The 21,382-nt window shown below is 36.9% G+C and overlaps 2 protein-coding genes across 2 annotated transcripts in view; both read right to left on the reverse strand.

The window, feature by feature from the left end:
* LOC308498282 (RNA helicase aquarius) overlaps positions 1–2,143 on the reverse strand; it is a 69,416-nt gene extending 67,273 nt beyond the window's left edge. The window contains exon 1 of the mRNA XM_081049955.1: positions 2,069–2,143. The gene's annotated coding sequence lies outside the window, so the exon portion shown is untranslated. The remainder of the gene's footprint in view (positions 1–2,068) is intronic.
* Positions 1–21,223, reverse strand: part of LOC308498283 (RNA helicase aquarius-like) — a 23,744-nt gene extending 2,521 nt beyond the window's left edge. Inside the window, exons 1-9 of the mRNA XM_081049956.1 lie at positions 20,954–21,223; positions 16,363–16,419; positions 15,905–15,945; positions 12,375–12,410; positions 10,600–10,720; positions 8,464–8,604; positions 6,739–6,807; positions 5,576–5,676; positions 2,069–2,145 (exon numbers count right to left, since the gene is read on the reverse strand). Coding sequence (XP_080906082.1) covers positions 2,069–2,145; positions 5,576–5,676; positions 6,739–6,807; positions 8,464–8,604; positions 10,600–10,720; positions 12,375–12,410; positions 15,905–15,945; positions 16,363–16,419; positions 20,954–21,028 — 718 coding nt within the window. The 5' untranslated portion in view covers positions 21,029–21,223. The remainder of the gene's footprint in view (positions 1–2,068; positions 2,146–5,575; positions 5,677–6,738; positions 6,808–8,463; positions 8,605–10,599; positions 10,721–12,374; positions 12,411–15,904; positions 15,946–16,362; positions 16,420–20,953) is intronic.
* Between the last annotated feature and the right edge of the window lie 159 nt (positions 21,224–21,382).

The following is a 21,382-nucleotide window of genomic DNA, read 5'->3' on the forward strand; positions in this document are numbered from 1 at the left end:
GAACTTTTCCATGCCCATAATCCAGACCCTGAAATTACATAACCACGGACCTTCATAGCTGGAAAAGACCTTAGAGAACACCTATTCTAGCTCTTCATTTTCCAGGTGAGAAACTGAGAACCAGAAAAAATCACGTGATAAAAGTATACAACAAAGTAATGGCTGGTAGGAGTGGAGTCCAGGTTTTCTGAGAGGTAGTCTAGGTCTGACAACTGTTGAAACTAAAAAATTTCCAGAAGCAACTTTTAAATTACATGTATTCAAACCAATCCTCTATTGCTATCTTTGGTTCTTAATACCGTCAAAGGAAAACATTTTTTTCCCCAAACTTTAAAAAGTGAGCAAATTCTATATTCTGTATTTTTATTTATAGCTTGAGAAAATTACTGGCAATGGCCTGTTTAAAATTTGAACACGATGGTTGGTGCTCAACTTCTGAGCCCTGGAGGATAAAGCTGCATGTTTTCAATTAGTTAGCCCTACTGGGCATACTGTTCAAAGTTGAAACCTTGTAATTACAATTTCAGATGTCAATATATCCTTATCATTTGCTTCTTATGTGTATTGTGTGTGTTTTTCATTTGACAGCTGTCCTGACATCTCAGATCATGCCATACAGACTTCCTTTAGAACCAACTGCTAAGGGACATGTTTTTAGTGATTGTAAAATGAAACTACAATTCTTCTTATTCTGTTCAAAATTACTTTTCTATTTCCTAACTGTATAAGCAATCCATCTTTATACCCTCTGAACCAACACACTGTTTGTTTTCAACATCTGTTTGTTCCTCTGCCAGCGAGTAAAATTTTGATTGAAGCTCAAGACCAATCTAAGAAATTTTGTTTTCTGACAATATAAACAATAATGGCAACAGTTAGTGGTTTGTAGGTTGTTAAAATCACTGCAGGCCCTATGATGTTGTTGCTGTTACTTGATTTTCATACCTTTCTAGACGACCCTAGACAAACATTCCATAGTCAGAGACACCAATTGTTATGACCCTATTAGAGATATTAGCAGTTCTAAGCATGCATTATTACTAATTGTTGCAAGAAAACCAAATCAATATAATAAGTCCTCTTTCCAGGTTTAAGCCACTTAACTGCAAGACTTAAATATATTAAGTGACTTAGATTATAAGCATATGATAACTTTTTCTTTATACTGATACTGGTAATAACATTATGCCCCAAATCATGATTTATACCATTAGTGCCTATTTCTCACTGAATTATAGGTATGATTCTCAGTTCTAAAAATACTACTTGGAGGGTCAGCATTTATAAGTAATTCTGTTGTATTTTAGTTTAAAGAAAGATACAATATCTGATGCAAAAATATAAATATGATACATCTAGAGAGCTGCTCTTATATTCCAGTTAGGAAATAAGACTTTTTTAACCAATGATATATCTTACATAGCACATATACACCTTTATTAAGTAAATAATATTCAATTTGCATTCACTAAATGCTTATAAAAATCTTGTAAATACAACATGATGTAATTAGCCCTGCTTGGCATATAGAAATACAACACACACACACATACACACACACCTATAGTATAGATACATGGATATGTATCTATATGTACTATAATCATATGCTGTACATAGTATATACTCAATGGAAGGAAATCCTTTCCATTTCTTCTTGTACCTATATCTCAAAAATAATTTTCCTCTTCCCCTCCAAACAATACTTGACACCACTTGAAAACACTACTCGGCACCATACTGTAAATGCCATGTGGACAGGATCTGTGATTGTCCTTTTACCACTGTGTCCCAGCTCCTTGCTTAGGACCTGGGTCTTGCAAGCCAGCTCAAAAAATATTTGCTAAATAAATGAACACTCCAATAACCATGCTGTTGCCTTTAGAATATATGAATTTTCTGGCAGTGCTAATATTCAGACTGGTAAAATATTTGAAAAGGGGAGGGCATACACTTTGTCACTACAATTTAAAATCATTCTAAGAGCAGTTTTAGACTAGAGATTAGTAAATCCTAGAGAGCCATCTAAATAACTTCACAAATAAGCTGTGTAAGAGAAGATAGTTACCGGAAAGTGGGACTGATTTCAGCACAGAGATAAACTTCTGGATGAGTTGTGAAAGAAATCTTCTTTCTTGATAGGCTCTAAAATGAGATATAAAACATTGACCAAATTCTTTTTGAAAAATAATTATTTTAAAAGCAAAATTTTAATGAACAAGCCTTTCTTACACTCTTCAAATGTTCCATTTCTCTCTGAAATTGGGACTATAGTTTGAAGACAAAGCTTCTTTGTATAATATGTAAGCACAGTTCTACATGAAGAAAAGAGCCTCAGCCTCAGAAAAGAAGGCCTAATAAGTCAGCTAAGAAAGCACCTTTTTCTTCTTACTGTAAAAGTTTTCACTTGTTTTAAAGGTCAGGACAAGAAAGATGTTTTCAAAATTTCATTTATAGCCTGTCCTTCGCATTAAAAACCTACAAGTAAGTAGTTAAAAACGAGATGAACAATTTTATATTTTAATATGTTTAAAGTTTTAAATATAATAGAGTATTACAGTGTCTAAAAATTAAATGTTCATTTAAAAAAACAATTTTTTGCTCCTTACTAGTTTAAGATGCACTATGCACCAATTAATGAATAATCACCAGGTACTGGATAGCTGCAAATGATTATTCTAGTCCTGCTGGAAATCAAAGGAGGGGAATGACTAAAACACATTTGAGATGACAAGTCATATAATATAAAGATAATTAGTAATACAAAAGAGCGTGTAATTAATAAAACTGGCTGATATTTATTGAGCACTTACTGTGCCAGGATTTGAGCTATGTTAAATAGTTCACATGAATAATCTCATTTAATGTTGAAAATGGTTCTATGAAATAGGTACTGTTGTCCGAGTTTTAAACTGAGGCTCAAAGAAGTGAGGTAATTTACCCAGAGTCACAGCAGCTGAGTGTGGAACCTTGCAAAGTCTATGTAGAACAATACTCTAAGCAACTATACATATTCTAACCATTACATAAACAGATGGTGTTTTAATAAAAAATATACAGCTTATTTTAGAATATGTACCTGTGGCCTAAGGTAGTTGGTCTGGAAGAGTGTCTAGGAGGTTAACCTTTAAGCAAGTGGAGTGGAGAGGCAAAAAGGAACTTAGGGAAGGAATATTTAAGAAACGATGAATAGCCCAGCAATTTGGGAGAGTCATATGAAATAGCTGGTGGTTTTTTTTGTTTGTTTGTTTTTAAAGATTTTATTGGGGAAGGGGAACAGGACTTCATTGGGGAACAGTGTGTACTTCCAGGACTTTTCCAAGTCAAGTTGTTGTCCTTTCAGTCTTAGTTGTGGAGGACACAGCTCAGCTCTAGGTCCAGTTGCCATTGCTAGTTGCAGGGGGCACAGCCCACCATCCCTTGTGGGAGTTGAACCGCAACCTTGTGGTTGAGAGGACACGTTCCAACCAACTGAGCCATCTGGGAGCTCAGCGGCAGCTCAGCTCAAGGTGCCGTGTTCCATCTTAGTTGCAGGGGGCACAGCCCACCATCCCTTGCAGGAGTCGAGGAGTCGAACCGGCTTGTGGTTGAGAGCCCGCGCTCCAACCAACTGAGCCATCTGGCCACGTGGAAGCTGAGCGGCAGCTCATTGACTTCATTCTAGTTGCGGAGGGCGCAGCTCGCTGGGCCATGTGGGAATCGAACTGGCAGCCCCATTGCCCAGAGCTTGGGCTCTAATCAACTGAGCCACCCGTCTACCCCTAGTTGGTGGTTTTGAATGTCACTGTAAGGCGTCTAGCATTTATCCTATGGGAATGAGGAAACCACTGAAACCTTGTGAGTAGGAATATGACAAATTATACATAATTTTCTACAAATATAGCTAGTTAGGCTCATTGTTGTAGGAAAGCTAGAAGGAATTCCAAATAGGAATTTATTGTAGTGGTTTAGTCAAGAGGCTGTAAAGGCCCGACAACAGCAGCGTGAATAGACAAGAAATGAGAGGGAGGACAAAAGATGAATCCAACAGGACTGGCTGACTAGATATAGTCAGAGAATTAAAGTGTTCCAAGCCCAAATGGCTAGAAGAATTAAGAAAAACTGGGCACAAAGGTGAGCTTGGGAGGCAAAAACAATGACTATTTAATTAAGCCAAATTGGAGTTCATGGCAATGTGTCCAAATAGAAGTATACAGCAGAGAGTTACATGAAGACAAGAAAGCACAGAAGTCAGGGTCAGAGAGATTTAGGGTTAAATCATATTGAGATAATAGGAAGAGAGTTTTTAAAAAGTAGTCAAATGATGCAAAGATATCATGCAATTAGTTCTAGTCAAAAGGCTGCTGGTTGGAAAGATACCATGAATGAGATGAGACTAGAGTTGGAAATTAAAGAAGGGATATTCCTACTCTGACTCTAATAATCCTGTCCTTATAGCTCTCACTCCCTTATTCTCATTTATGGCATCCAGCTTTTCTTAGTTCCTCCCATTTTCAGTAACCACAAGCGTAATTCCAGCTTTCACTTCTTTTTGTCCTCAACTCTCTCTTCATGGTTTATACACCTCACTAGATAATCTCACCCATATTCATGGCTTCAGTTACTATCTATACATGAACAGACTACTCTCCTAAGAGAGTGGGGGGCGGAAATAAGATGGAGTCAAAAGAAGTTATCATAGGCCCAAGGGAAGTGAGTCCTGAGCATACACGCACACACACACATACACGGTGGGGGGATGAGGGGGGGAAGGGGAGAGAGAGACAGAGAGAGGTGTAAAGAAGTGGATGGAAAACAGCAATTAAAGATGGAGAAAAAAAAGATTACTGCTAGTACACTCATGGAATAAATAAGGCAAGAGCAGTCAGATCAGTTAGCCTCAAAAGAGACAGAGAGAAACATACCTCTTAGAGTATGCAAATCCTTCTCATGCCCTAATAGCACTCTGTTCAGTGAAATAAATGCTTGCTACCAGACTTTTACCCAATTGATAATAATTACCATTAAAATAAGCCATCATCCTTACCTGCTTCTTTGATCCTTATACTTGATTTTTCTTCTTAGCATGGATAACCATCTAATATACTATACTATATACAGTATAATTCTGCTGTTTATCGCTATCTCCCCAACTAGAATGTAAGCTCCACAAGAGCAGGAATGACTTTCCATTTTGTTCTCTGCTTTATCTCCTATACCTAGAATAGTGCCTAGCAAAAGAATAAACACTCAATATTTTTGAAAGAATGAATGAATTATGGTTGGACTGTATAAAGGTCGCTGTTAAGAGTGACGGAGTAAGAAAAAGAAAAGTTGAATTCACAGCCTGAAGATTTTGGAGAAAATTTGAACCCATCCATGACAGACAGACTATGGACAAGAGGCAGGGAGAAGACCACTGATATACTTATCACTGTGGCAGGAAGAAGGGAAAGAAGAAAAAGGTGGTAAAAACACCTCTTAGACATTTATTTTGTTCAGCACTATGTAAAGGAAACAACAAACCAGTCAACATCATCTAAGATCCACTCCCCAGCATAATAAACCAACATGGAACAAAGCTTTGGCAACATACTGTTCTCTTGCTTCTGGATCCATCTTTTCATCATTCTTTTTAATTAAATTCCAGAATTTTCTTAGCTTAGGTGTCTTTTTTAATTCTAATTCCAATCGTGCCTGAAAGAGTAATGTGATATTAAATCATCAGTAACCTCGATCAACTATTAGCTAGTTTTCTGATGTATATATACAACATAGAGCAATGGGATAAAACCTGAAAAGCAATATGACAAAATCTGAAAAGTAAGAAACTAGTAACTGTGTTTTTAAAAACTGTTCAATTCTATCACTTGTTAATAGAATAAAATAAGACAAAAGAAACTGCCTTTTCAAGATCTTAAGCTCAATTATATAAATTCTTATTTCTAAAATTAAGGATTTCAAGTTGAAAATAATGAGCTTTAACACTTATGAGCATAATGACTAAAGTTTGAAAAATGAGTCTGAAACAATCAACATAAAACAGATATCACAAATAAATAAGGTAATGTCCATATCACCATATTCTTTCTTATGGCCCTAAGCAGTTTTTAACTTATTGTTAATTATTTCTTTGTGTCTGTTTTCATCCCCATTAACTGGTACTTATGAATGAGCTTGCATATCGGAGTACCTGCAAAAACACCCACATGCAGGAAACAGAATCCTGAATAAAGTATTATACTGAAATTTGATAGTTTTACTTTACTCCCCTAAGATCTGTTTGTTGTGAAAATATGGCTTTGATACCAGCACGTATTATCAATAAGGATTTGATGAAAAAAAATGAAATCATTAATAATAAACACGATTCAGACCTTCTCCTATAGCTCTACGTATATTCCAATCATTGAAAATAAAAATTCAAGTCTGTATTGAGTCTCATCCAAAGACAAACATAAGAATAACCACATTTTGCTAAATTAACCCCCCTTCTCTATGAGCTCAATAGATATTACCTTATTTCACCTTACGATATTGAAATTAGGTGAAATATATATTAGCTTGTATATAAAAACTTTAAACCTGAAAAACTACATCTATGATTAAGCTCATGCATAGTAAATAAGATACATTTTTTTAAAGCAAGAAAGGGGATTTTTAGCTACCATTTTATATCCATATTAAAGCTACCCAGTCTAAAAACCACATTCCACTTACAACATATATACACATAAGTTTCTGAAATGAGATACTTACAGGCTGTAAGCCCATCCACATTGGGAGGGAGATAAGTTGCTGTACTTGACTTCGTATCAAGTCTACTTCCTGTTTAAAGCACAAAGCAAACAAGTTTATAAACACACCAGCATTTTAATCTTAATCGTCACATAAGGAGTATACTGCCTTTTTAAGTCTGGGGAGGGGAGACATACCACCAAATCAATATTTGATATTTTGATATTAAGAAGTTCAATACTTTTTTAAAAAGATACAGTATCATTACTTGTAAATTCTATATTTGGGAATTCAACTACTTGCAAAAACTGTATCTGTAACCCCAAACTCAATATTCCTGATGCTTTCAGTCATTCACAGACAGCACAGAGCAACAAAAAATGTGAGTGGTCCAAGTACATTGCCAGCTATGCCTTCCTGCTTCAGCTCTCCTACAAGCAAGTGTCCTTTTCACAGTCTACTTAGTGCTAACTTTTTGTTTTTGTGCTTTATGTTAGTGGTTTTGCTTTTTAACATGGTCCCCAAGCACAAGGCCCAAGTCTGTCAAGGCTTCCTGGGCTCAAGAAGGCTATGATGTGCCTTATGGAGAAAATATGTTAGATGAGGTTCGTTCAGACGTAAGTTGAAGCGCTGTTGGCCATGAGTTTAAGATTAATGAATCAACAATACCTATCACATGAGGTGTCTCTGAACAGAAACACACATAAAACAAGGTTCTATACGGAAAGGCTGATGAAAGTGTGACCAGAGGGTTGCTGAATGTAACCCTCGATCCTCCCTAGAAGCAGTGGTTCCGTTTTAGCTAATTCAGGGTTTGCAGCTACTTTACAGAACTACCTCAAATAACAAAAAATGACAGCAATTTATGTATTTAAAAACATAAAGCATTTCAGTAAGTTAGCTTTTAAGTTATTTAAACCCGGCACCAAACTAATACTAATTAAAGCTTGATTCTGTTAAATTTTTGATAAAGAATCACATCAATGTATATTCGTATTTGTTTTGTTTAATAAATGAGGTAACAGTGGCATCCAATGGGGCATCACTTTTATGCCTTCACAAGATCCTTGTGACCTAGTCCATGAAAACAGGTAATAACCATCCATCTGTCAACATTCAGTCTTCAGGATAAGAAAGAACCACATGCACTCTTTCTAAATGCACTATTAATTCAGAAGCACTTATCTTTCAATAAATAGGTATCTACTTGCAGATAACCACAGTAGGGAAGCACAAACAAAATATTAATTACTGTAAATGTTTCATTTTATCAGAAGATAAGCTTATGAAGGATGCAAAACGTATCATATGCAACCCCAGAGATGTTCAATTGCTCCTAATCAATCAACTCAAAACAACTCTCCCACTGAACTGCAGCCTGTGCATGAAGTTATGACTGAAGAGTAAGGAAACTATTTTTGTGTGGAACTTCTGGCCCAGATCTCATTACTCAAAATTCCTATTAACCAGACACTTTGCTGCTCTACCTTAGAGAATTTCAGTTCTCTTTATTATTTTTCTTAAAGTCTATCTGAAAAATGGAGAGGCCAAGTCCAAATGTATTAAAAAAGCAAACAGATCTTATACAAAAATGATTTACTGAGACGGGGCTAAAATTGAGCTGTTAGTATTATCCTCATTCCCCACTACTGAATGAAGAGTTGGCTACAGAGGTAATCGCATCTACTTCAACTTAAAAGAACAAGAAAACTTGAAAGTTCCCCCAAAAGATAAAGTAACATTTACCAAACTATTGAAGCAGTGATCAAGAAAAAGCAGTAGCACCGTCTGTTCATGGAGTGAAAATTCACCATCAGTTTCAGCCAATGCCGCTTTCAAGATACACTTAAAAAAGAATGGGAAGTGGTCTGGCTTCTTCTTAAAAGTCTGAAAAGAGAATAAAAATTCATCTTGAAATGGCTTGCTCACTTCTTTTTCTCCCTTAAACAAGCATGGGTAGACTTTTTAGGAGTCTATTAACAAAAGCAAATAATTACAGAAAGATTATTTGCTTACTTATATTAATGGTAGTGAGTCAAATACAGGTTTCTGGCAGGACTATGTGAGAGTTGCAGAAATCTTCGGTTAATAAAATAATGGCGTTAATGCCTTTATTTTTCATTCTGTGGATTATTCCTATAATTAGCTCAGGCTTTGCTGTCTTATTAAAGGATCTGAAGCATTTTAATTCTTCTGATTTAAACAAAAGAAACAACATGTTTAGCAAAAACTACAGTGTTCCCACTCTAATTAATCTCAAGGACAACCTCTCCTGTTGCAGAATCCCTCTTTACTCTTAACATCTATGTCTTTAAAAAACTGTAATATAAATATATTCAAGCCTCTCTGATCTACTCCCACGTAGTTTCTGCCACATCTCTCTTCTTTCATAGACAAGTGCTCCAAACGTGTGGTCTACACGAGTTGTTTTCAATCACTTCTCTAGAACAAGCTTCCACCCCCAGCACCTCCCGGAAGCTGTATGGCTGTCAAGTCCAGTGGACTCTCACCAGCCCTCAATTCCTTTTCACTGTGCTGAAGGCTCCTCTTCCCTTATCACTTATATGGCAGTGCTCCTACAGTTCTAGCCTCATTTTTCTTGTATCTTTCCCATTACTTCAACTACCATCTGCTGATGATTTCAAATACAAATCCAGACTTCTCTCCTTAGCTCTAACCCTTAGATTCCTCTGTCTACTAGACAATTTCATCTAGATATTCCAAAGGTAATTTAAAATCAGTAAATCCAAAATTCAAATCAACAATTTTATACCCTTCAAAATATTTCTCAATCCTCTTTTACCCATCTTGGTAAGTGGCGCCATCATTGTTTTTTATTCAGTTGCCCGAGCCAGGAAGGTTATTGAAAATAATACCCTTCTCGAATATTACTTCAATTATCAAATCTAATCAATTCTACTTTCTAAATCTATGTGTAACCACTTCTCTTAATCTGTATTGTCATTTCTCTATTTCAAGCCCTAATCACCAAAGTGGTCTTCATAATATGCAAACTGATCAGGCCATTCTCTAGCTCAAAAGATTTTCCCTCTCCTTCCCTACAGCAGTTTGAAGCAATATCAAGAAATCCTTAAGATCTCTCAATAAGACACAAGGCCCATAGGCTCTATTCTGCCATAAAATGGTAGTCACTTAATGAATTTGAGAGAAGTGCCCATCATTTTATCTTAACGAGTCTAACACCTTTTCAATTTGGAAACCGTCCCCTTAAAACAGATGACAAGCATCCACGCCTATCATCAAAGTATGACTGAAAGGGAATAAACTCTTGATGAGCTGACCACTTTATGATGACCAAAGAAAACCTGGATTTTAAACCTGTACTGACCAAGTCTCTATTACACGAAGCACAAATAGAAAATGTCAGTCTATTAGAAATTTCAAAAAGGGAATACAGATTCTAAATCAGAGACAAAGATAAAACTGAAATCACAATATAAAAACTTATCCTGACTGTGGAAACACCACTTTATTTATGTACAACTACAAATACATACTCCTAGCTGTGAAACAAGGAACTGAAAAACATTATCTGATTTGAGCATTATCTAAATAATATAAATTTCACTTTGTCTGATATAAAAGTCTTTATAATCCATGACATTATTTGTTTCAAGCACAAAACAGAAACATAACTCCACGTTCTTAATTTTTCAATTAACAGTAAATTAGTTTGAAGTATTGAAACCGAAAGAAATTTAATATTATTTTCCATATATCTATTCTTTTTCTCAATATTTACTTTATATTGGATAAAGTTCTGTTCTAAAAGCATTATTTATTACCAGTAAAAAGTTCTGCTACTTTATAATAGCTTATGTGAGCACAGTATAAAAGCTATGAAGTAATTAAATCTGTTACCTCCCATGCAGGGACATTTTCTCTAAACTTCTCATTCACCATACAACAGATTGACATTAAATAGGCCTTGCTGGACACTTCTGGAGAATAATTCATCCACAGGTAATTTTCAAGGTACTGGCTGTGAAGAGTGAAAAGGCAGAGAATATCTCATTAGTTACTACCAATTGTAATATGGTATTCACCTGTAAAAAACATAATTATTTACAACTTTCTGAAAACATTTTGAATATGTGTATTTATAATTTGAGAATCCTTCACAAATTTACCTGTAATCTAGGTCACTGCTACCTTTATTTCATGACAGTTTAGCTGGTCATAGAATTTTTCCTAGGTTGATTGTTATTTTTTCCCCCGTGTTAGTCTCATTATTTTCTCTATTATTACAACTGAGAAGTCTACAATCAATCTATTTGTCTTTCTTCCTCCGAGTAATGTCTTTTTCTCCACCAGATTTTAAGATCTTCATTCCATTGTTCTGCAGTTGCTCTGTTCAAAATTTGGATTCTCACACAGAAATTACATAGAAGTTCCTGAAAGGTAACACCCCACTTGTTCAGTTATTAAAAACAGCTCACTGTCAGGGGTACCTTCCATCTGTTCTGCTCCCTGCTCTCTCGGTTCCCACAATGCTCTTGGTATTTGATGTTTGCCAGAATCGTCGATTTCTGGTTTTATCCTAATTGTGCATCTGCATCCTCTTGGTTTTTTTCTGTCTTCTTGAAAGACAGCAAGATATGATGGAAAGGGCATATTAATCTAAGGGCCAGAGGGGTCCACTTTCTAGCCTCAGTATTCTCCTCTACAAAATAACAGGGGTTATTTAGAGGATTAAATGAGATCAAGTATTCAGTAACAATACCATTCGTAGGAAAAAGTAGGTACTCAATTTACTAGTTAATTCATAACTATGAACTTTAATATCTCTCTGTAAAAATGTAAGAACACCTACTTTATGCCATTTTTTTGTGAGGATCAAACCAGTGTGTGGGGGAGTAACAGTTGCTAACACACAGACTCTGACCTCTCATGCACACTAGACATCGAGGTAGTGAGGAGAGGCAGGAAAATGAGCTTTGGCATCAGACAGTGGCATTCCAGCTCTGCCAATTACTTAAATTCATCATCTTCAACAACTTACTTAGTCTCTTTGAGCTCAGTTTCTTCCTCCACTATAATATAATAGTGACTCTGCAGGGTTGTTGTGAGTGCTCTCTATATAAAATATTTAACACTGTGCCCAGTACAAGGCAAGTATTCAATAAATGGGAAATGTTACGATCATCAACAACCCTGGCTTTTATTTCCAGCCTACTGGCCACAGCTCGTTGTAATCTAATCTAATCTACCTTCATAATCTAAAAATTATACATTCTCTTTTGTCTGAAATATTTTTAAGTAGCTAGGTCAGAACAAGGCTGCCTTGGTAGTAACAACTTAGCCTGGAAGGAAACAATGGCTTAGAATGCACTCCAATTTACTCCCACTGATCCCTAGAGAAACCAAGTGAGAGTTCAGAAATTGCCCAGCACACACTGTACAAGTATTAACTAGTGAGAAACAACTCAAAATACAAGTTATACTGACAATGGAGCATCATCTTTGAAAACAAAAGCTATCATACACATATTCTAAAATAAGCAAATCACAAAAACATAAATCTTCAAAAACAGAATTATTTTCTTAACCACTCACAGTAATGTACAGAAAATTTAGCTAAAAGTTAAATCATGTTGTCATTTTTAACTTCATCAAAGTATCACCTTTTAACTCACCTAAACTCCAAGAGCATTATCTTTCTGATGGCAAACCTAAAAATATGAGAATAAAAATATTTAAATAGAGAATATAAACATTTTTGAGTTATTAATGCCGATGTAATTTGGAATTTTGTTTTAATATCGATTCATATATCAGAATAATCAATATGCACTAATGAAAGCTAATTTTGCTTTTATATTTTTTGATTTGTGTTTTGTTTCAGGGTGTTTTATTTTTAAAAACTGCCTAAGAACAGTAACAAATAAATCTTAACGTACCCATATAACAACACAATCAGCACTACAACATAGTAAGATATAACACACCGATTCATAAGTCAAATAATTTTAACCAAAACACAAATGTTCATTAATATTCACAAAATTGGAATGCAACTGCCAAAAGCTAGTCTATCTCAATTTTTTAAACACAGACCAACATTCTTTCATTTAATATACAAACGGAAATATTCTGAAGTCACGCCCTCCTATAAGCAATACAAGTATCTATATTACAAACTTGGGAATCAGACTTTTCACATGCTTTGTAGTCTTAACATTAAGTCTAAAATATTACAAAATTGAGGAGGGAATATCAGATATCTCTCTTTATGATATATTTTTTCAAATAGAAGTAATTTGTATATGAATAAACGATGCCATAGCTACAGAGTATCTCTCCAAAGGCAGATCAAATGTCCACTAATTTAGTTTTATCATTTTGTATATTAGAAATAAAGCATCAGAACAATGCCACTGGAAAATATAACCTCTAGCTTTAAAAGTTAAATGCGTATGCATTATGAATTTATAATACTCTAAGAGACCATTATCCTGTCAAAGTCTTCCTTCACTGATTTCTGATCTCTTAAATAGTTTTGCTGAGCAAGCAATATCATAGAACATTAGTGAGAAAGAAATGATGGGTTTTTTTCCTGTGCAAAAGCACAAAGACAGAACATTACTAAGGAACTGGCTTCTACAGCCAGCCAGTCCACTGAGAGGAAACAAAAATATGTTAAGACAAGCTTGCCAAATTAGATAGTGGTAAGGATAGCAAATACGAATCATGTGTGTAATATCTCACACAATATAGGGGTGAATGGGCAATATGATATTTTAAGGTTTATCTAATTTGAGATCCTAGAAATGATCATTTATACCATAAAAATGTTAAGAACTGATAGATTTAATTCTCAGATGCCTCCTAGGGAAATAGGGTTGATGTGCAAAAAATGTATATTACAAGAACCTTAATGTATAATATTAAGAGTGCCTTAGGGCTATAAACTGCCTATTTTGATGGGCTACAAACAAGTTAATAAATCTTACATCAAGCCATTCCCCAATAATGAAGATGCTATGAGCATACAACTTAGCAACACAGCTTCCACAGGCACTAGTCTAAAAAATGATCATTTAAAATCTTAAATATACACTACATTTTATGTGTTATAGAAGTGCATTTAACTTTTTGTACTTTGAGTTTGGGGGCAGAATGTAAGCATTTCACTTTTATTCAATTATTCAAAACTGTGTACAAGATAAGAAAATGGCTGTTAAGCGTGCCATGATAAATCTAAATGAGCCTAGCCTATGACAGTTATACCTCTTTCAGCAATTAAAAATAATTTAGCCAAGTCTATATAGCTTAAAAAACATTGGCAGCTTTTGGTTATTAGTTATATAAAACTGTCTTCAAGAAATATAAAAACAAAGGTTTAGAGACAAAACGAGAACAAAAACACGAGCGCAACTACTATTCACTGCAGTAAAAGCCTGTTCTGAAAAGCAGCATAGAATTAGTTCAAAAGATTCAAGATAATTTTCTTATTGGTATATCCTTAATACACAAGAAAAAAGGACCTTAGAATTTATCTACCCACTCATCTTTACTTAAGTTTCCTCGGGCAATTTCATTCATACCCACCCTCAGATCAACAAGTCACATGTTATGTATCTACTCAAATGTCCTGATCCTTCAATCCAAAATAGCAGCCTTTGTAACCATACTTTATCTTAATTCACAGCACTTAATACCTGCTGATATTACATGTCTGTATATTTTTTGTGTCTAGACAAGAACTAGAAGGTAAGCTCCATGAGTAAAGACTTTACTCTGCCATATTGACTGTTACATCCTTAGCGTTGAAATGATGGTTGATACAAAGTAGGCTCAACCCAGTTCTCTTTTCTCACCTCCACAGATAATCAACTGCTTATTCTATATCGCCATCTGCATGGCTCTTGAGCAGCTGAAGTGAACTAATTTCTAAAAGTGAACTAATGATCTACAATCAATTCCACCCCCAACAACAACAGAAAAAGTCAGTAACGGCACCATTAATCACCTAACAACGTAAGCCAAAAACTTCAGCGTCTAGATTCCTCTTCCCTTTTCCTCATTCACCACATCCAACCACCCACCACTTCTTCACTTCTCTCTCGCTCAACATGGCAACTCCTCTCCAACTTGCCAACCTAGTCCAAGCCATGATCATCTTGAACTTGACTACTATAATACAAACTTAACTTTAATTCCTGTCTCATCACCTCCAAATTATTTTTGAAAAATGTCACGATCATGCTTTCAACTCTTCACTGGCTTCCCATAGTTCTTCCAATTAAAAAAGATAAATCCTTAACCTGGTGGCACTGCCTACTTCTACCGGCTCACTGATCATTAACATAAAACAACTAGCCTCTTGTTTTGACACTGCCATGGATACGCCTTCACAATATTTAGTAAAATTTACCTCCTTTAGACTCAAACACATGAAAAATATCAAGTCTGAGATTTTTATAAGGTCTGTGACATTCAAAACATAAATGCTTCTATTTCATATTAAAACATTTAGTCAATTATCCTTTTAAAATACACACTGGGCATATATGTCTACAGGTGCAGATATAGAAATAAGCGCAAGGTACACTGTTTGAAAATTAAGGCATTATGCAGAATGGTATGTAGAGTATAAACTCTTTCCTATTTAAAAAAAAATCTCAGGTGTGTAGTGGCACAGGACTGAAATAGACATGTACATAAATAAATAAACCGAGGGTTAAGAGATAGGAAAGATTTATTAAAACTTAACCCATTCTGTATATTTTTCAAAATAATCTTTATTTTATATATACTTATACATTACATATAAAATACATATTTTATTATTTTGTACTTAATTATAATTTTTAATTTTATAATATTTAAAAAACATTTTAAAAAGATTTATCAGCAAATGATAAATTGCATTAGTTAACTTGAGATTTAAAAATCTCTGTATTTATTCCCCCCTACATTCCTTCTAAACAAAATAAACCCTAATGGTGTTAATCCCTCTATTCTGAGACAAGAATTAGAAAACAAAGAAATATCTTATGACCCTTCTGCAGCTGGATATAAAGACTTTCTAGTCACCATCTCTCCTGATGAGCAAATAAAAAAGAAGAAAATTCTGTTATGATCACATTTAGTTTAGAAGTTCAGATGCGATCCAAGTTAGTCCCAATTAATCCCTACGTATGAAAATTAAAGTCATTCCTACCTTGACTTGACAATCTCTTTTTCATATATATCTTCAATGACCTATTATTAAAAATATAAAAATGTTTAATATTTCAAAAAAATTTTTTTCAGACCCTATATTGGTAATTTTCAATTACTGAGATTACACACACAAAAAAGTAATTTGATTTAGGAAAGCTATCAAACATTACTGCTATTGAAATAATATTAAGGGATTTTTGATAATCCCATTTACATTCCTTAAAATGGGAAATAACAGAAAGCAAAGTAGTAGAAAAAGATCAACAATAAACTATAGTTACATAAAAACTACAGTCCTAGAAAGAATCATTAAAATGATGTGTCTGTATTATCTCTAGGGAAAATGAAAGTTCATAAGATCAGGAAAATTGTAAAACCTTATTGAATTAGTTCTTAAAACAGAAATACAAAATATGTGCCTATTCAAAAAGTACGTTGCAAACCAAAAATACTTACCTTTATATCAAAAGGTGATTTTTTTTTGATATGGGGAGCCCAGTATTTACATGCTAACTGCAAAAGAAAACAGTATAAGCAGTAAGTCACAGATTCTAAGTAAAAGAACTAAAAGACTGAGATCATTCAGTGACAGCTGTTTCTTAACAGGGCAATACATGCATTGGGGAGCAGAGTAATTCTAGCTTCTAAGGGGACTTATATGGGTTTGCAGGCCAGTTCACCCCCTTCGTCCCAACTCAATAAATGCCACTGATGCCCTGCACTGCACCCTGCTATTGTGATTTAAAAACAACAATGAATTTAAAAGTGTTACATACTTTTTAAACCGCCACTAGGGAAAACAACAGAGCAAAGAGAATAATCACAGTCAACCATCTTCAGCATAGAGATAGGAAAGCCAGGTCTAGAAAGATTAGGTGAGCTGCCCAAGACTGCAATTCGTTAAGAAGTGAGCCAGTATTAAAATACAGAATCAAAATCTTCAGGAACGCTGATTTGTAAAACAAATCTTTAAACAAATCTTTAAACCCATACACACCTAAACAACCTAACAAACTGTAGTCTATCAGTGGGTTATTACTGAGAACAAGAGCTGGTATGTTATATTTCAGCAGATTAGGTTTTACCTGGAAATTGTGAATTTTAAAAACATATACACAATGTCTCCAGATATTTACATGGATTATACAATATTTAAGAAACAACATGGTCTTATTAATATATTTTTTAAAAAGAATCGAAGCTACAATCTCCTGAAAAATAGAAAACGCTGGCAATCACAAAGACTCAATATATTTATAAAACACTTAATCTGCACAATGTCTGTCATATTGGAGGCACTCAAATAACAGCTGATGGATGCCCGCACGGACACACGGATGAATGGAGGAATTAAGTAAAATCTGACATGTTACCTCTTCTACGTATGAGGCTTTCTTCAACCCTACTTGATGATAATTGAGTCTTCCTTCTCTTCATTTTGTAAGAAACTATTATAGTCTTATCTTTCTGTACTATTAATCATTTGATTGCTCATCTATCTTTCCTGACCACTTAATTGAAACACAAGAGATGGGACCTACGTTTTCTTTGCTACCAAAGCCAAGTATCTATCACAGCCAACGCACTTAAAGAGCCTCCCTAGCAGTGAGGACGTTGACCCTGAGGAAGTCGCCAAAGCATTACAGCAATGTCCCACTCACATGACACTTTCCCAAATTACCAATCACCCTCCAACCCAAAAGAATAATACTTATTTCACCCTCAATGATTCTGCGGTATCCTCATTTCCTCATTTTGCTCCCTATGGGCCATCACACAAACTCTGCCATCTTTTCCTTATATTGTTTCCTTATACCCTTAAGAGACCTGAATCTGATCTAACTTCATGGATTCAGCGACTTCCAAATAAACACGTAAATCCTATCTTCTGATCCCAAATGCTTACTATACATCTCTACTTCATTAAAGATCTAGCAAACATTTATTTAGGCATCTATTACGTCACTTTTTTCCGAGTTTCTCCTTTCCCTTGGGTTCTAACCTGTGACCTCACACACCTGTACCTCCAGGAATACACTGCCCTCCTCCACACTCCCTAGTCTTATGTAAAATAGAAACTCCTCCCATTCTCCACTGAGTATAGCTATGAAAGCATAAATTGTTCAAAATAAATCTTACTGAAAGACAAAAAGGAAATAAAAACAGTTGCATAAAAATGTGAGGTCGCAAGTTTCAGATATCTTAAAACTTAATTTTAACCTCTATATTTCATTCTCTGAATAATAATTAAAAAGCACCTTAACTGGTCAGGTGTGCCACGTGCTGAGGCAGAAGAGATGGGGATCGGAGGAGGAGGACCAACTAAGTCCAAGACACCCCCTCTATCTACAAAACCAATTTCCCCACCTTGCTATTTATGTTTCAAAGTCCATCTCAAATGGCACTTTTCAATGAGAAAATTCTTTCTGGAAATTCTTTCCTTACACAACATAGTAATCATTTTAAACTCTGTTCTCAAAGCATTTCCCTCACGTTGCTATTCTGGCATTTATCACACTGCACTCTGGTCAGAGTTCTTGAAATCTCTTAAAGACTCCTTCCACAGACTGTGAACTCCTGAAGACAAGATCACATTTTATTCGTCTTTGCAGCCCAGGGTAACCAAAAACAGTATCTGGCAAATGTTAGGTGTTAATGTTTGCTATCATGAAGCAAGATTTCTGAGAACGTTCATTCCTCCCACTACATCTTAATGCCCTGGTATGTTTATTCATTAATTCACTATTCATTCTTCCAGCAGATACTCATCACACAGTACAATGCTAGGTGCTGGAAGTACATGGGAATAAAGGAGAGACAGTTTCAAGCCTCAGCTTTCATAATTCAAAGCAGAATACAATACACATTATCTGTTTACAAACATTCTCTAGGACATCTCAGTCAATCCTACAGTTTTAAATATCACCTTGGGTTAACAACTCCCAAATCTATATTCAAACCCAGATCTTGCCAAGGAGCTCTAGACTCATACGTTCAGCTGCCTTCTCAACATTTTCAACTGAATGTCTGCTAGGCATCTTGCACTTAACGTGGCCGAAACAAAAGTCCTGACCTTCCCCACTAAACCTTCTCCTTTGCCAGTCTTCCCTGTCTCAGTAAATGTCCAACTTATGTACCAAGTTGTTCAAGCTATGTTCGGTTTGTCTCTTTCTCCTCCACCCCTCCACAATCAATTATCAAGTCCCACTGCCTCTAGTTTCAGAATATACGACATCAGCCTACTTCAGTCTTTAAAAGCAGAAGCCACCATCATCTCTTACCTGGACTAAATGGACTATTACTACTTTTGCTCTCTCATCCCCATTCAATTGCCACACATTAGCCACATGATCTTTCTAAAATATTATTCACTGGATTGCAATTAAAACCTACTGTATTTAGAATAAAATCCAAACTTCTAACCTCAGCCTCCAAAACCATATGTGATGTGGTCCCTACATACTCTCTGTCCTCTTTGCATACCATTCTCCCTGTTACTTGTGGTTGCCATCCTGGCCTCTTTATGTTCACACCATAAGGCATTTGCACTTGCTACGCCCTGGACTTTGTTCCGATTTTCCCAAAACTAGCACCTTGTTTTGCATTTAGGTCTTAGCTCAAATGTCACCTGGGAGACGACTTTCCTGTCTTTCACACACCCCACCCAGTCACTATAACAACCCCCTGATTCATTTTCCTGATAGCACTTTATCACTGTCTGAAACTATACTGTTTGTCTGGCTCATCCCTGTAAAATATAAGCTCCAAGAGAGAAGGAAACTAATGATTTTTACTGCAAAAATGTAGGTATATGGGGAAAGGAAGATCTAATCTAGTTTAAATTGTCAGGAAAAGCCTCTCCAAAGTAATAAAGAATGACAGTGAATTAACCATAAAACGGAAGGAGGGGGGTGGGATGTGAAGCAGAGAGAACAATGTCGAAAAGCCAGGAGCTGAAAGATAGCATGACACATTCAAATAAATGAAGTTCAGTATGGCTAAAACACAGAGTTAGAAAGGGAGAGGAAAGAGAGAGGAAACCGGATGCAAGCGCAGACGAGGTCACACAACACTGCAGGATTCCGGTCATTGTCTGAAGATCAATGAGAACTCTTTAAACACTTGAAGAAGGCAAGTGATAAGATCAGATTTGCATCTGTGTAAAATCACTCTGACAGCAACGTGAAGAATGATGGGCCAGAGGAGAGCAAGAGTCAAGACAAGAATACAGGTAAGGACGGGTAGATCCGGGCCGCAGCAGTGGTAACCTGGCCGACGGTACAGAGGTGTGGAGAAGCAGGAAGACGTCCGACAATACTGAGAACGCAGAAACGGGCGGGCCCTGGGAAAGTGGGGACGCAAAATGACTCTGAAGCTTCTGTCGTGGCAATCCTCTGAGCCAGGAACCAGAGAAGGAAGAAACAGGCGGGGTGACAACTTCTTGAGTTACCTGCACTCTTCTCCAATACCCACAGCAGCCAACAAAGGCCAGCAACACCGCTGAGGGCGCCGGGATGGCGCTTCCCCGTTCAACGCCAACCGCGCGCGGTGCCCAAGGCAATACGGTCGACAGGTTCTGAACGCGCGCTACAGGAGCACAGAAACGCCCTCTTCGTCACAGATGCCTCTGTTTGGAGCAGGGGTCTCTCGTTCCATCGTGGTCACCACGCTCAACAATCTAGGTTGCTAGATTAAAGCGGATCCGTCTCTCACCCGTCAGCTCGGGATCGGCCTCTACGAAACGTCCTTGCCAGTCCAGGGCAGACCGGGCTGCCCCTTCCTCTAGCGTCAGTCCATCGCTCTATGGACTAACACAGCAGGGCTCGCACACTGGCTCCCTTTTCCTGGGCCCGCCTTCCCACGGCATCCCCAGCACCCAGCACAGTGCCTGACACACGGCAGATACTCGGCAAACAGACTTGAGTGACTTCATAAACCAACGCCTCCTAAGCGCTCCTAAGTCCCACGGAAAATCCCACCCCCAGGCTTCGGGGCCTGGACGTCCTCAGCCACACACACACACACACACACACACGCCGAATCGCACCTGGGTAACGAACTCCGCGTTGATCTGGGACACCGTAGGGGCCACGATTTTCTTGGGCTGAGCAGGGGCCGCCATGGCAGCACCCTCCCTCCGCTCCAGTGGGAAAGAAAGGGCCGCTCCGAGCAGCGGGGAAGCCGAAGCACTTCTTCTATGGGGCGGCTGCGGCTGCCTACCCCCGCGAAGCTAGAATCCGTCGGTCCGGATAGCCTCAGACTTCACAGTCCCCCTAAGAAACGCGTCTGGCAGCCCGTCCATTCCCCCGGAAGCGGCGTGGAAAAGGACCGGAAGTCTCTGCAGGCGGTGGCTCTGAGCTAGAGAGGCAAGGGCTTCGACCTCCCCCGCGCGCTCCACCTATTGGCCATTTCGGAGAAAACACCCAGCCCGCCGAACTGAGGTCTCAGACAGGAGCCACGTAAAGCGATGTTCCCT

The sequence above is a fragment of the Rhinolophus hipposideros genome (assembly GCF_964194185.1).
Source record: "Rhinolophus hipposideros genome assembly, chromosome: 5".
Lineage (NCBI taxonomy): Eukaryota > Metazoa > Chordata > Mammalia > Chiroptera > Rhinolophidae > Rhinolophus > Rhinolophus hipposideros.